Source organism: Lolium rigidum, chromosome 5 (genome assembly GCF_022539505.1).
Source record: "Lolium rigidum isolate FL_2022 chromosome 5, APGP_CSIRO_Lrig_0.1, whole genome shotgun sequence".
In the NCBI taxonomy this organism is placed as follows: domain Eukaryota; kingdom Viridiplantae; phylum Streptophyta; class Magnoliopsida; order Poales; family Poaceae; genus Lolium; species Lolium rigidum.
This window is the reverse complement of record NC_061512.1, coordinates 61656504-61673401: the sequence shown is the minus strand read 5'-3', so window position 1 is coordinate 61673401 and position 16898 is coordinate 61656504. Positions and strand designations below refer to the sequence as shown.

Below are 16898 nucleotides of genomic sequence, written 5' to 3'. Positions count from 1 at the left end.
ATCTTTGGTACATCTTGAAATTTGGGTATCATTTGTTCCTGCTTTCTTGGTCGTCCGGTGATGTGGTTTCCGTTTTTGTCTTGGGTGAATGTAGCAGATTCCATCTTCTATGCCACTGTTTTCCTTGTCCTTTTGTTGTTGCCACGGAGTAGATTCATCTGTATGTGGTGGAGCAGTTCGGGCACGACACGTTATTGTTTTTTACTTGAGCGGTGGTAGATTCCGCTTGATCCAGCAATTGTGGCATTGATGGATCCGTCCGCGTGCTATATTCCTTCCTCCCCACGATCTTCTCGATTGCCACCTCCTCTCTGCTCTTTCTACTCTCTAGCCGGTATCCCGTGGGGAGCTCCTCCCTAGGTGAGGTGAAGCGTCAGCAGCGGCGCCCACACGATGAGGTCGAGGACAGCGCACCGGCGACCAAGGCGCAGTAGCGGAGGAGACCGACGCGGTGTTGTGTTGTGCTGCTGACGGCGGTGACGTTTTGTTCGCGGAGCGGAAGGAGAACGATAGGGTCGCGTGGAGCTTCGCGTGGCCGAGCCCGCGGCCAGGTCGGCATGCGAGGCTCGGAGCACACAGGGCCGGCCGGAGTCGAGCCGCTTGAGCGAGGTCACGCGACCGTGGCGGCGGGCTGCGGGGCGACGCCTGCAAGCCATGCTACAGGTCATTCCTCACGGAGATCTTCAGGCGTGGCTGGCTCCACCGATTCGACTCCTCACGCACCCCCTCGCCTCTCCGCTCTCCGACCACCGCGTCGCCTTCGCTGTCGCACAGGGGTTTCCCGGCAAGCGAACGTCAGCGTGTCCGTGGATCGGCGCCGGTGGTGGAGCCAACATCTTCGCTTCTCCGGGGCCGGCTATCGCCAACAAAAGTTCTCCGACGTCTCCGGCGTTCGACTTATGGGCCTCGCGGACTTCAGCGCCGCCAGCGCGCAAGTCCGGCGGCAGCAGCAAGAAAAGGCCGCGGCGGCATCACATCACCGTGAGCGCGCCCCGCAGGAGCCTGCGGCAGTGGGATCTGCCGCACCAGGCCAGTTAGTCAACGCGGAAGATTGGTATGCCTTGGTCACCGGCGAGACCTCCCGCTCCTCCATGCTCTGCCTGTCCCGGTCGTCGGCCAGGCTGTGCTGCAGCCTGCAAGTTCTTCACCTTGCCAACAAAGGCGAGCAAGCAGGTAGGATGACTCACCCCCGTCCTGTTTTACTGCATCTTGCAATTCCTTATTCCCTAATCCCTATGTCTGTTGCCTCTGATGTCCAATTTGATCGCGGCAGGAAGCCAGGACGGCCTCCAGTGACTAATCCCGCTCGACTTGGTCCTGCAGGTCGCCGGCCAGGGCCCGCTGCGGCAAATCATCCGTCAGGTGAGAAGGGGAGCAAGCAGCAATTTAATCCTTAGGTTTTCTGTTGTTCATTGTTTCATTTCCTTTCTTACTCAGGGTTCGTGCTCACCGAGTAGATATTTTAGAGCCAAAGAAATTGTAGCGCTCCTCACTTATTTTTGGTATGGGAGTGTCCTTCACATTTATATTTGTGTAACTTGATAATTTCTTAGCTTCTTGATTGGTCATCGGATACTTATAGAGGGGAACACAGTTATGTGAAGTTTATTATCTTAACGTTGTAATTAACACAATTATTAGACTACTTTTCAGTTCTCCATACATGAACATTTTGATCAATGTAACCTACCTATGTCTTAATTTCTTGATCATTGATTAGATATTGTCTGAGACAGAATATTATTATCTAAAACTTATGATCTCCCATGGTGAGCCCTCTGTCTCTCTGTAGATCTTTGGTTTTCCGATCTGCAGACGAGATTTAGTTCGATGCAGAAACAGTGCACATCTCCTGATTTATTTGTGTTATGCCAATGCAAGATGACCTCCTCTCGCCACGTGTGTCTGGTGGCAGCGACCAATATTTGTTCATTACCAACATCTCCTGCAGTTTGGACTGCAGCGCCCTGGCTTCGACTTGGATCAATCTAAGTAGTATTCTCTTCCAGATCAGCTTTGAAGCTTCTACAAAACTGCTGCATCGACAATATTGCGAGCATGGTATTGGTATATATATCTTATAATCCCATGATTGTTTTGCACACTACTCTTTAGTTTGCTCTAAAGTCATCCTGGTAGCATGTAGATTGCAGTGAGCAACTAATTCTGTATGTAGGCCGCCAAACCGGTGGCCTCTATAATTTATTAGAACAATAATATGCTAATATTTGTGAAAGAAAATGTTCACAAATGAATTTCCGGTCTTTGAAAGGAAAACATATGTTTACTTGGACTGATTCCCATGTGTAGGTATGCCATACATATAGGGAAGATAAATTCAACAATTACCTGTTCAAACTCCAATATGATCTGTTCTGGTAGTGATGCCTTGCACCATATTTCTGAATATGCTATCGGACACGCGATTGGTTACAGAATTCATGGACAATATAAACTGTCTAGCATGATATTTGCAGGGTAGTAGTCAGTTGCCCAAAAGGCATGCCTTCGCTGTACATTTATTAAATTGAGTTGATGTCAGGTTGCTTTGTTTAAGATATGATCTTCTGGGACTAGATTTTGAAAACGATGAGTAAAGCTAATTTTCAGTGTTCCATATAAAGCATGCTATATAACTACTATCATTGTTATTCTCTGCTGTTTATTTTCACCATTAATTTTTAAAGTTCATGGAACACATTGGCAATTTTCCTCTTTCTGAATCCCAATCATCCTAAAAGAATGTTTAAGTAAATCCCTATCTAGATCCAGTGTTGCTTGCATTAGTGCTTCCTCATTGTTGCATAATTTTCCCATTCCTCTAATCTGGAATGAAAAAGGCTTAAGTGCTTCAACATTTTTCAATCTGACCTGTACCAAAGCACCGCACCGTATTTCGAGTCACATGTGGTTTTACATGCCTTGTTTTTCCCAGAGAATACTGCATATAGGGATGTACCGGCAATGCCCTTTAGGTCTCTATTATATTTAGCGGATAGTATAACATACTTAGTAGGTATGAGTTGACCATGTGTACATATTTATGAATTTTATTTTGTGATATTGGAGATCTTGCTACAGATATATTGGGACCATTGATAGGCTAATTTTGATATCTTTTACAGGCACTTGGCAGAATAATATCTAGGTTGAAAATATTAATTTTGGTTGTGAATATGATTTAACAAATACACGACAAATATGTTCCATCAGTGAATGTCAGAAGGTTCAGATTGCATTGTTAGGTATTGCACAAATATGCCATCATACTAAGGCAAACGTTTGTTGTTCTTGATGGTATGCTACCAAAAGTTATGGCCTTTTTGTGACAAAAGGAAAAGAAGCAAGCTCTGTGTGTTGTATTAGCCTCTTAACTTCATATATCTCAGTTGACTCAACCATAGTATAATTTAGAATTACCATGTCCTTCATTATCCATAGTTCATATCCTTGCAGTCTATACTAGCTATACCTTTTCTACTTAAAAGAGAATCAAATTATATGAAAAATCATTTCCTTTTTCTTGAAGAAATTATAAGTTCTAGCTCATTGCACACAAATTTGTTCAAACACTGCACTTCATGTTGATAAGTTTACATATTATAGATTATAGGCAGAAATTATAAGTTTTAGACTATGGCTAAAAAAATCTTGAATAACAATTATTTTTCCTCGAGAAATATTAACATGGTCTCCTTAGACTGTTGTGTTGTCAATGTGGATAGTTAAACATGATATGCATTTTGGAGTTCAACCCTGAAGTCCTGAACATGGTTGTTAGTACAATGGTGAAAACCACATCGAACTTCAAGGGATGGCGCCTTCCCAGATGATGATGATGATGATGGTGATGGATCAATTTTTGTTGAACCTGGAAGACAAGATGGAGCGACCAATGCTGAAATGGACAACAAACGAAGAAGTAGATTGGAAGTAAGCACATACTGGTTTTGTGCTGGTTTTAGAAGAACAAGGCAATGGGGAAAACTGCATCGAACTTCAATGGATGAGGCCTGTTCACCAGATGATGATACACATGTGATAAATAAATTGTTGTTGAACCTGAAAGATAAGATGGAGCGACCGATGCTGCAGTGGACAACAAACGTAGTGGATTGGAAGTAAGCACATACTGGTTTTGGAAGAACAAGATGCCCATGATCAAGTAGTATCAAGATAACATGAGCAAAAGGTGTATGTTTCCTTTCTCAAAGAAAAAAAAAAAGGTGTATGTTTCCTAACATGATCTATCTCTGTTATTGTCATATTAAAGGTGCACAACCTAACTGGACTTTCTATGGTGCCCACACTGTTGTCCTGTTCTGATCTTCCCTGTGACAATGCGCTCTTTTTATAGATAGAAATGAATGCTACTCCTTATCCTTAATAAGCGTCTCTTAGTTTCTATTAGTGTGAGAGAGTAGTACATTGAGCCATCCAGTTGTCGGGTGATTGCTATTCTTCATGCATTTGATTTTTTACCTCTTCTGTTTCTATTCCCCTTGACGCATATCTACGTTATGCATATGTTTACATTCTCTTTGTAGTATAGAAGAACTTCGAGCATGGTTTCTAGCTTCACAATTACAGCAGGAGCCCACAAACATTTACCACCGCCAAAATTACCATCAATCAGCTCCCATTTGGCGCGGCGTGCCGCCGCGCCTTATCATTGCTAGTAGATTTAAAACATGGAACTCGTAGATTTAAAACATGGAACTCGTTATTTTTCTTGGGAACTCTGAACTCATCGAACATATTAACTTTTTTCGCTTTCTGGACAAGAGCCGCATGAGCATCTGGGACATCAGGATCAGGTGTGTAAGTAGTTTTTTGGGCTTCAATTTGAGCATCTCTATGTGTCTGTCGCCGCTCCTCTTTTCTCAGAGCTGCAAGCTTCTTCTCTTGCAGTTTCTTCTCTGCAATTTCCTTTCTTTTCTTCTCGGTGCAAGACTTCTTTACCTCTGCTATGAATTTTCTAGTCTCTTCCTTAGCTTTCCTTTTTTAGCTCAGCCTCATACCTTCTCTTTTCCTTTTTTTTTCCGCGGCATCTCTAGCTCTGGCTTGTGCTTGTTCATCCTTCATTTTTTATTGCTCCAGCCTCTTCTTAGCTTGCTCTTCTGCCTTCTTTACCTCAGCTTTATACTTAGCTTCTAGAATAGCAATCTTCCTATCTTCGTTGGCCTTGTTCTTCTCTTGTTGCATCTGTAGTAATCTCTGAGCAAGTTCACCCTGTCTGATGGTGGTAGTACAAGGTTGACTTGTGGTATTGAGCAACTCTTGAGCAGCTGTGAGGAAAGAAGAATCTGGAACATGCCTTGCTTCCATGTTCCTTGGAAATAGCCTCTGCAACAATTAATATACAGTTCAGTAAATAAATTAAATCAAGCAAACCAGAGATCAAAAAAAAGTGATTGTACATGTTGAATCAAATTGTTCAGAAGTAGTGACTCCAGTTTGCCTACTAGCACTGTTAATTTGTTCCTAAAATGAGAGACTAGCACTGTGAGCATATTTGAATGATGTATCCTGAAATTCAAGTAATTGTGCTCTAATAACCTGTGTTACGACGGGTTCCTCTGTCATTTCAGGTTGAGGAGGAAGTACATTTGCTTGAGGAGCATTGGGTGGGGCAAGACTAGCTTTCAACCATTCACAACCAGTTTTGCTATGACTTTTTTTTTTGAAAAGGTACCGCGTTTCATATATAAGTTGCAAAGGGGTACAGGTGTACACAACATACGCACATGCGACTACACGAGACCTCTAGACAGAACCAGAAAGGGCACGTGGCCTAGCACAATAGCAAAGGAAACCCCCCAAACGAGAAAATTACAAATTGGCCCCTGGATTTCCTGAGCTGAACTGTCGCCTGCCGACCTCCGCCGTCTGTTGCCGAAGCACCCGCCGGAGGAAGAATAAACAGAGCTCCCTCTGACCCGAATCCAGCTGCACATCATTGCATCACATGATTTCTGAACCGAATAAGTAGCTCGCCGCTGACGACGGCCAAGCCCTCCTCTTTGTGGCACGTCGGCCGGGAAGAACCCCGGTGCACTGCTGGACCTCAGAACTACCGCCTCAACCAGCCTAAATCCTCGGGGAAGAAGCAGCAGCTCCGCCTGCCGCTGGCCTTGTTCCCTGTGCTGGGCCGCGCGCCCACCTGCCGAGGTTGCCGTAACCGGCAGCCTCCACTCCTGTACAAGTCTCCCCCATCTACCCTGCCAGCGCCAGAGCGAGCACCAACAGAACAGAGACGGGATGGGGAGAACAAAAGACCATAGTGGCGGCGCCGCCGCCACATCGACGCCACCACCCGGACACACCATACCTCCCAGATCAAGCTCCGACATCTGGGGGAGCAGCTGCATCGGAAGGTGATCTGGAGGTCTCTTATTCGGCGGCGTCGTCGAAGTCACCGGAGTACGACGACGAGCGCCCGAAAACCTAGCTACGAAGTCGGCACCTAGACTACAGCTATACACAGCCGAGCGCTGGAACCGGAGACCCCCCTCCCACCAGAGAGCCTGAGGCCCTCGGGGAAGAGGAGCCGCCAGAACCAGCGCCGGCAGAAATTTCGCCTCTCTATCCGCCCTGAACAGTAGAGGGGAGAAGAGAGCGAAAGGTTGGGGAAAAAATTGCCACTCCCAGTGGGAGACCACAATATCCACAATGCATGATTACACCGTGCCTCCTCATTCTCTTCCCTCCACCTCTGACATGTACCTCTCCAGGAGCCTTCCTTCTGCATTTTGTTGGTCTACCAACATGTTTAGTGAAGACAGTGGCAATATAGGAGGGCCATTCATTCTCTGCCACTCTATCTTGTCTTTGCATGGGTATATTATGTTTGCATAGGCCTTCTTGTGCATCTCAATTGAATAGGAGTTGTCTACCACAGTAATAGGGTCTATGTCATCATTCCTTAAGCATGAAATTACATGTGCACATGGTATTCCTGTTTTTTTGCCACCTCATGCAACTGCATGTCCTCTGCTTCAGGTCGACAACATAGTCAACTGGTTGAGATGAAACTAGCTCTCCCACTTGAAAGAGGCCATCTCCTGCCCCATCAGCGTAGACATTATTGGACAACTCAATGTTCTTGAGAAGCTTCTTATGAATTTTAGGACAGATAGGACCTGGCCAGTTTTCTTCATCTTTGTTTTGTATAGTGCCTTGTCATTAACTGTGACTTGACCCTTTCAAACATAGAGAGAACCGGCAATTCTCTAGCTTCTAAGATGTACCTATATTCAGGATCAGAAGATTAAATTCAAATAATTTGATCTCATTAAATTCAATGGTTATTGTTAAGGATCACCATACTAAATTCAGTTGCAAATTATGTGACAAAATTAAATCACTTACTTGTTGAATGCCTCGTAGTTATTGTTGAGAAGTATATCGCACTTAGGGAGGTCACTCTGAAACGCTCTCACCCAAGTTTTAGGATCCAAATTTTCCAGCCATGCATGGGCATCTGCATTTAGTACTCTCATTTGTTCCATGTACTTGTCAAACAGTGCAACGGTGTTACTTCTAGCTATCTTCCACAATTGATTCTTCAACACATCTCCTTTGAATAGTTGTTGGAAATTCTGCCACATGTGCCGAACACAAAACCTGTGTTCTGACTCAGGAAAAATATCTCTCACGGCATTGATGAGGCCCTTCTGCTTGTCCAACAACATAATAAAACAATCTTCGGCTGAAGAAATTATACTCTGATATGAACTATCAAGAACGTTTTCTTTTTTTTTCCTTTTGCATAGCACCTCATTTGGTTCTCGGAACTGAGCACGTATTCTGAGGATTTCTTCGGTTTCCTATCATGTTGGATAAGTGTGTATGAATTTGCACCGAAGGACTCTACTATTATGCCTACCTAAAATCCCAGGACCAAGGGGAACCGCCAAGCCCAGGAACAATCTGTTCGAGCACATCGTCGTCTTCTACCTTGCGCCCCTGCATAGAGTACTCAGTGTAAAAAATGTTGATATATCTAAATTAAGATGAATTTGCGGTATCTTTTTTAGACAGAGAGGGTATATTGTTGTATTTATGTGATTTCCCATTCTAACATTTCAAATTTCCAGCTTGTGATCCAGGTCAAAGCTTAAGTGGAGACGTGATAGGGTCAGCAAACCCGGCCTTTGACTGACTGTTCTAACACAGACTTCGCACTTGTGGTGCCTACAGTCTCTGCCATCCGAGAAAGCAAAAACCTCCACTCCTTCCCCTGTTCTCTCCGTGGTCGCCGTTCCCCGCCGCCACCACCACGTCGGAGGCCTCTGCGCCCACCGCTGAAACGGGCGGCTCCGCTCTCCGCTGTGGCGGTGTATCTCGCGGTCGCCGTTGATCTCGCCGGCGGCGGCGCAGGCCTGCTTGCTGCGAATAGGTATGGATTGTTTGAGGATTTGTGTGGCATCTTGGCAGCGCGCAGTTTAATGCGTGATGTGCTCCTTTTATGGCGTATCTTGTTCTATTTTAGTGGCATAAATCTCGCAGAAAGCAGTTTCCCAGTAATAAAACTCTTATCGCTTTACAGAATTACAGTAGTACTCACTCCGTCCCAAAATATAAACCCAGCACCTATTTTGAGGTAGAACTTTAACTAACAATTTAAACAACAAAATATGAGTTATACGTCACCAAATCTCCGGTGGCCATGGGGCTTTGGAGGTGTGGCGGACCATGACCTCTCGCTGGCGGGAGGGTTCATGTTCTTTGTTTAGCTTGTTTTTCGGTGTCTTCTTCGGAATGGCGAGGCGGCGGTTACATCCAGAAGTCATAATAAAGTCATTCCTGTCCTATCCTCGTTTCGGTAGTGCGTCTAGCGCCGGCAGAGGGCGCGTGGAGTCGTGCGCCAAGCGGATCTCTTGGGATTCAGTCGGTTTTCGTGTTCGTTGGTGTGGTCTTTGATCTACAGTTGTCATCATTGGCAATGGTTGTTGCTTAGTGCGCTCGTCCTTTGGGGCCATAGCACGACGACTTTCCGTCTGTCTACTTCGACAAGCTTTGCCTGGCTTCATTGATGGAGGGTTGAGGACAGTGGCACAACTTCTGCTCGCGCTAGTTGTCGCTAGGTGGTCCAAGTATCTATTTGTAATTTTTACTATTACTTTTGGGGATATTTGTACTTTTATTGATGATTATTAATAGATCGGCGGAATTTTCGCAAAAAAGAATTATTGGTCAAAGTTTTGGCTCGAAATACGAAGTGGTCTTACACATAAAAACGGACAAAGTATTATTTTTTGTTTATTGTGCATGAACTGGTGGTGGTTAGAAAACATCTATCAGTAATTTTCTCGATTTATGTAATTAGATTCATAATTCTATTTCTTTTATATTTAATCTAGCAACGCAAAGGTATTTGAACCCATATTTGCAATTCTTTTAGTCTAGCAACAATCGGAATTCATAATGAGAAGGAACATATACTTATTTTCATAACAAATTCTATGGTAGGTCGCAAATTTAGGGAATTCGTGCCTACTCAGAATTTCACAAGTAATGAAAATGCAAGAAGGGATACTAAATCTTGTCGTTAACTGAATTCAGAACAAAAGATTCAAAATAAAGTTAAGGTAGATGGGAATAACCTTATTTTGGAGTAGAAAACCTTATTTATGACACGTTTCAAACTAGTAAATTATATGCCTAGGATAAAGAAGAACAAAAGTGGGCTAAGGAAACTCGCAAGGAAAGTTCCAACCGATTGTGTATAAGTTTGAGCGCGTTTTCAAAGCACAAAAAAACATAGATGTATCTCTGTTTTCAAAGCATAAAGAGTTCTTGATGATATAATCTAGAGTTACTACGAAAACTTCCTATTTCTTTCTGTTGACATGGAAAGAATAAAAAGTGGATTTATAGTCACAGGCTGCAAAATTCAGAAAAAATTGGAACCATTAACTAAAATTCTCTTTTTTAAGAGTGCAGTAATGAACGACTCCTAAATAGGTGTTCTCTCCCCCTTCCTTTTAATGGCATAATAAAACTGAATGACTTTATGCCTAATTCGTGTATAGGTAAACTCCAGGCCCGAACACCATTATTATCCAAAGATTTTAACCTATACTACTACTCAAATCGTTCCATAAAATAGCATGGTCCTCATTACATAATTAAAATGTCCTCGCATGCTATACATACATGTCTACGTACCATGAGTTCATTGTCTGTTCTGTTTGCGCCACTTGGAGAGAAATTGATTTGGATAGGCATAGCAGGTTCACATGTGCACATTTTTTCTTCTTCTTTTGCTATTTATTAGATTGGGCCTATGTGCTTTTCTAGCATTCTTGTACATTTTGGTTGGTAGATGATTTTTGTGGTTGTTATTCAGCATTGTACCTACCTCTCTTAATGATGCATACCTGTATCACCAGGTATTTTCTTTGTTTTGCTGAAGCTTGGGGTTAGATTTGCTACGAGATTGGGTATTTTTCCAAATAAACCATCAAACTTTCAACAGATGGTGAGCGTCTTAGCAGGGGTGATGGCATCTGTCATCAGCAAACTCACTGCCCTGCTTGGGGAGGAGTACACAAAACTGAAGGGTGTACGCAGAGAGGTGGAGTTCATGAAAGATGAGCTGAGCAGCATGAACGCGCTCCTTCATAGGCTGGCAGAGGTAGACTGCGATCTTGATGTGCAGAAGAAGGAATGGAGGAACCAAGTTCGGGAGATGTCTTATGACATTGAGGATTGCATCGATGACTTTATGAAAAACCTTGGTCAAACTGACATGGCTAAGGCTGGAGGGTTGGTACAAAGTTTGGTCCAGCAGCTCAAGGCACTAAGGGCACGCCATCAAATCTCCAGCCAAATCCAGGGGCTCAAGGCACGTGTTGAAGATGCAAGCAAGCGACGTATGAGGTATAAGCTCGATGAGCGCACCTTCGAGCCTAGCATTTCCAGGGCCATTGACCCTCGTTTGCCTTCGCTCTATGCTGAGTCAGATGGGCTTGTTGGTATTGACAAGCCACGAGATCAGCTAATCAAGTGGCTAATGGAGGGAGTTGATCCATCGGCGCAGCAGCTAAAGGTGATATCCATTGTGGGTCCTGGGGGTCTCGGTAAAACTACACTTGCGAATGAGGTGTACCGTAAACTGGAGGGCAAGTTCCAGTGTCGAGCTTTTGTTTCTTTGTCACAACAGCCTGATGTGAAGAAGATCCTGAGAAGTATACTCTCTCAAGTCAGCCAGCAAGAGTATGCTAACATAGATATCTGGGACGAGGAAAAGCTAATCAATGCAATCCGAGAATTTCTGAAGAACAAAAGGTCCACACGAATTTTAGATTCTTCCTTGGCTGTGGGTATTTGGTTGTGCATTATACTTTTATCCACATCTAGTCAGTACGTTTAACATCGGTTTGATTTACTGGATTAAAGTATATAAGCCATTATATTACTTTCTATTGTTGTACTGTTGTTCAATTAAATTAAATATAGAATAGAAAAAAAAAAGTTTTTCTGCTCCTAGATAAAGGCATAAACTGAACATATGTCTATAGAGTCATATTCTCTATATGATTGTTGCAGTTTTGTTTTCAGGAGGACTAAAAAAATCACATTTTCACTTGTTTCTGTGATCAGACTTTAGGGGATAATGATCACTATTCATTAGTGACACACAAAGGAGAAGCGATCCAGTATTCCATTAGCAGATAATTGCACAAATCCTGATTCCTGAAGCACATGTTCTTTGTAAAGCATTTACTTAGTTACTAGTTTATTAGCCTACCCCAACTTGCTTGGGAAAAAGGCTTTGATGTTGTTGTTAGTAATTAGTTTATTAGTTCATACTCCCTCCATATCACTATCGATGCCCAGTCTAGGGAAACTCCTTTCAGTATTTGTCTATTCAGGAAATCAGGAGTGCAGTTATTGCAAAGTTCCACTTTGTACCCCTGTTTGTTGCTTTGGTGGTTGTTTATTAGTTCTAGCATGCTATTTAAGGTTTATCTTTGAGTTAAATCCTTCTTAGATTTTAGTGCTTCCTATGTCTGTTCGCATGGTGGTACCGTGGTACTAAGGACAGAAATAATGAAACACGGGAGCTATCCTTACAAGATTTAACATTTGACACTAAGGAGTTGTGCCATTTTTATTTGTTAGTACTTACTAATTATAATATCTGTCATGGAGCATTCATTTGAATTTTCATATTGTAGGTACTTTGTCATCATTGATGATATTTGGAGTAGTCAAGCATGGAAGATTATCAAATGTGCTTTGTTTCCGAATAATGTTGGAAGCAAAATAATGACGACAACTCGCAATATTACTATAGCCAAGTCATGTTGCTCTCCTCACCATGATCATGTCTATGAAATAGCGCCTCTTACTGCATCTAACTCCATGAGTTTATTTGTGAGACGTATATTTGGCTCGGGAGATATGTGCCCTCCTCAATTGGAAGAAGTATCCTCTCAAATATTAAAAAAATGTGGTGGTTCACCATTGGCGATTATTACAGTAGCTAGCTTATTGGCTAATAAAGCTAGTACAAATGAAGAATGGGACAGAGTATATAATTCAATTGGTTTGACACTGGAAAAGGATGCCAGTGTAGAAGAGATGAGAAGGATATTATCCCTCAGCTATGATGATCTTCCCCACCATTTGAAGACATGCTTACTGTACCTGAGTATATTTCCAGAAGACTATGAAATTCAGAGGGATCGATTGATAAGGAGGTGGATTGCTGAAGGATTTATTAATACAGAGGGTGGACAAGATTTGGAGGAAATAGCAGAGCGTTATTTTAATGACCTTATCAATAGAAGTATGATTCAGCCAGTGAAAATTCAGTTTGATGGTCGAGTTGATTCATGCCGAGTCCATGATATGATTCTTGATCTCCTTATATCCAAGTCAGTTGAAGAAAACTTTGCCACCTTCGTTGGTGGCCAAAATCAGAAATTACTGCTGCAACATAAGATTCGTAGATTATCTCTTAACTGTTATTCCCAAGAGCATGTCATAGTTCCACCAACAGCGATCATATCCCATTGTCGGTCGCTCAGTATTTTTGGGTATGCTGAACAGATGCCCTCTCTTTCAAAGTTTCCAGTTCTCCGAGTACTTGACATAGAAAATGGCGAGGAGATGGAAAGCAGTTATATTGAACATGTATGGAAGCTTTGGCAGTTGAAATATCTGCGACTCGATGTTAGAACCATTTCTGCATTCCCTGAACAATTAGGAGAACTACAGAATTTGCAGACTCTGGATATAAGATGGACAAAGATAAGAAAACTGCCCAAAAACATTGTTCAGCTACAAAATTTGACATGTTTGCGTGTTCACAGTCTGGAATTACCTGAAGGGAGTTGGGAATCTGCATGCTTTGCAGGAGCTTAGAGAGATCAAAGTCAGGTGGGACAGTTCGGCATCTTCTTTGCTGGAGCTGGGCAGACTGACAAAATTGAGGATTCTTGGGCTGCGCTGGTGCATCATTAATACACACAGTAACAAAGAAGCTTTTGTGGAGAACTTGGTCTCGTCGCTCTGTAAACTTGGCAGGCTCAACCTTCGGTCTCTATGCATTCGGAGTGATTATGGTTATTCCATTCCTTTAAAAGAAATGTATGGTTATTCCATAGATTTCTTGTTGGACTCTTGGTTCCCGTCCCCTAATCTCCTCCAGAAGTTCCAGATGGACGCCTACTATTTCTTTCCCAGGGTTCCAGCTTGGATTCCGTCACTTGAGAACCTGACATGTCTAGATATCAATATTAACCCAGTAAAAGAGGAAACATTAGAGATCCTTGGAGCGCTACCTGCTTTGCTGTTTCTCTGGTTGTCATCAGAATCAGCTGCTCCCAAACAAAGACTCGTCATAAGCAGCAACATGTTCACGTGCTTGAAGGAGCTCCGCTTCACCTGCTGGAACAATGGGGAAGGCCTGATGTTTGAAGCTGGGGCCATGCCCAGCCTTGAGAAGTTGGAGGTTCCCTTAGACGCAGGAAGGAATCTTGATTTTGGCATCCAACACCTCTCTTCCCTTACGCATGTTATCGTCAAGATCATTTGCACTGGTGCCACGGTTCAGGAGGTGGAGGCATCGGAGGATGCCATCAGGAATACAGCCACTCTCCTTCCGAACCACCCCACACTGGAAATCCGAAGCTGGGGTGAGGAAATATGGTGAAGGAGGACCAAGGAAAGGTTGAGAGGAGATCCAGAGAAGTGGATGAAAATTAGTCAGCAGTATATGTAAGTGTACACAACACACAATTCATTGGACACTTTTTCAAGTTTTTTTTTCCCTCCCATAGGTTGCATATTTTTTTGTAATTTTCCTTGGACCAAATTACATTATGCATCACTGAACTAGCACTGATGGCTCAAGTATGTCTCTGAACTCCGAACTTACATATCTTGGTCGCTATACTCCAAGTGGGTCACTCTAGGAGTCTAGGTCACCAGCGGTCTATCCTAGCATACGAGAGTATGACTGATGGCATGGCACGCTTATTGGTGCCACTAAGGCATGTGCGTAGTCTACAAATCCGACCAATGTTCCGATGAGCATGGAAAGAATTTCCCGGTCCACCCTATCCACCCCACAGGAGACAAAGCAACCCGCCTCCTCACACCTGAATATATTTCCCCGTCATCTCCAGCAACTTCAGCGCTGCCTCCGTATATCCTCTTTAATTACAGTAAATTTAGGAAATTGTATTTTAAATTATTAGTATATCCTTTGATCAGCCTGTTGTTAAATGAAGTTAACCATGCTGAAATCTGCTTTTTTGTGGAGAAACAAGTCTCTCAATTTACAATTATACTTTCTTCTTTTATATGATGCATGGAAAGTAAACCGAACATGATCTTCTAAGGATGAACAAAAGATGGCTCCGACCTTTTATGGTAGAAATTCACTGAGCATTTCAACAATTTCCATTCTCTGGCATTAGTTTGTAGTAAGGCAAATAGTTCATAGTTGATTGATTTGACACACTTTGCCACTATTATCTATTTTTCAGCCCTCTAGTGCTAATTTTCTCATGTCCTGCATAACTATATGAGATCAGGTTTATTGTTTTCTGTAAACAAACTAACATTACTGTCATAACTCAGTGGAAGTTTTGATTCTGTGGTGTTTTTACGGTCTGAATTCAACCACACCAAGGAAAAAACATCAACCATATTTCTAGAGTTAAAAAGCATTATGTCATACCAGTACCTTATGGTAACTGGACTAATCATATTGATAAAGTTAATATTTATGAAACTAAAAAAGTTTCTCAGTTCCAATTTTGTTATAATGTACTTGTTGATGTTTGGGCAGGGTTATGTCGATTACCTTGTTGTCCTTCCTGCCTTCCTATAGAGCAGGGTGTGCTTCGTCGGTGCAATAGTCTGGTCAGCTAGCAAATTTCAGTATTTTTATAAAACAAAATCCAGTAGTCATGCCATTCCTACATCTGGACGTAGCAGATAAATCTAGTCACATATTTGGTTGTAGCAGTGGTATCGAATTTGCAATGAAGAAATCTCTTTCTCACAAAGTAAACACATCAAATCCTGTTTACTAATACTAACTAGTGATAAAGTTTATCTTATAGATTGAGAATAAGCATTACTCTTTTCCCTGTAGGTTCCTTATGGTTGACTGGAAGAGATTAAGAAAATAAGTTTATGGTGGAAGTTTCAGCATGCAGACTCCATTGCGGCAGCAACTCGGCACACAATAAGTACATAATGTACTGTTTCTTTCTTCTCTACTATATTTTTCTCTCTATTCAAAGAACCAAGTGTCTCTCAGTTAGCTAGAAGTGCCTGTGCTTTATTGTTTGTCCCTGGTGAAGACAAAAAAATCCTAGACATAATTGACCCTTTTCGCTGTTAAGAATAATTGTCGAGTTTATTGTTGCTGTTGTTTTTTCTGTATCACTAGTTGTAGTCTTGATATTAAAGGTCACTGAATCATTTATTTGGAATTGTAATATTATCAGTATCCTCTCTTTTTTCACTGATGGACTCATGGTCCATAGGCACGAGGTCCAGGCCCATCCACATATTCGGCCATTAACATATTTGTATTCATGCTGGCAAATTAGTGTGTTTGATGTTTTTGGTGTTATTTTGCACAATTAAAGGAGTCTTTATCTTGGTCGTAGAAACAAAATTTGGAGCTACACGTTTGCATTTGTTACGTAAAAGTTGTGCTTGTTTTTCAATTAGTAGTGTATTTAGAGAAGGAAATCTTCTCATATGGGTAGGCACATGTGCGGACAGGTGGCCATCCATATGGCATGCAACGGCTGTGATATCATATTGGCCCCATTTCGCATGCACCGAAGCATTTCCGCTACACGTCCAGTTACTTCCAAGCAGCTTGTTGCCACCATCAGTTGCATCTCACCAATCCCGTGCGCTTTGTACTTGTTGTTCTCCCCAACATCCATGAGCACCTCTTTTCTCTCCACCGCCCTCGTTATTGGCCGCTGCCACTGCTGCCACAAGCCCGCAACCATCCCGTTCGTTCTTGTCTTGGTCGCCGGCGTTGCCGCCGCAACCCTGCCATCCTGGAGACTGCGTGCATAAGCCAGTATTATGTAAGACGGTCACTTGTCCTCTTGCCGTGATCACCCGATGGGACAGGAAATTTGACTTGCAAATTAATGTATGAAGGGGTTGATTATGTACTGTGCTTGTGACATATTGGTTTGACATACCTTGAAAGTGTCTTTTGATTTGTTCCATGAGAATTCAGTAGCTTGTGAACAGTCCTGAAAAGATCGAAGTATTCAAGAAGAACTACAATTGTTTAGATCTCATATGCCAGGAAGATAATTACAATTGATTATATTTGTCAGGCAAAGGCAAGGAAGAGACTGTGAATCATAATTAGGATTTGTGGAGGTCTCGAG

At 42.6% G+C, this 16898-nt stretch overlaps 1 protein-coding gene and 1 pseudogene across 1 annotated transcript; both read left to right on the top strand.

The window, feature by feature from the left end:
- Nucleotides 1-281: 281 nt before the first annotated feature.
- LOC124653982 lies at nucleotides 282-1719 on the top strand. Its single transcript, XM_047193030.1, has 2 exons — nucleotides 282-1173; nucleotides 1274-1719. The coding sequence occupies exons 1-2, from the start codon at nucleotides 558-560 to the stop codon at nucleotides 1294-1296; spliced, it is 639 nt and encodes a 212-aa protein (XP_047048986.1). The 5' UTR covers nucleotides 282-557; the 3' UTR covers nucleotides 1297-1719.
- Nucleotides 1720-8356: 6637 nt separating this feature from the next.
- LOC124654706 lies at nucleotides 8357-15616 on the top strand (annotated as a pseudogene).
- The last annotated feature ends 1282 nt before the right edge of the window (nucleotides 15617-16898 follow it).

Excerpts from the sequence above, each read along its gene's own strand:
- LOC124653982 (XM_047193030.1), top strand. The coding sequence starts at position 558 with ATGCGAGGCTCGGAGCACACAGGGCCGGCCGGAGTCGAGCCGCTTGAG. Across the intron at positions 1,174-1,273 it reads CAACAAAGGCGAGCAAGCAG|GAAGCCAGGACGGCCTCCAG; the intron begins GTAGGATGACTC and ends TGATCGCGGCAG.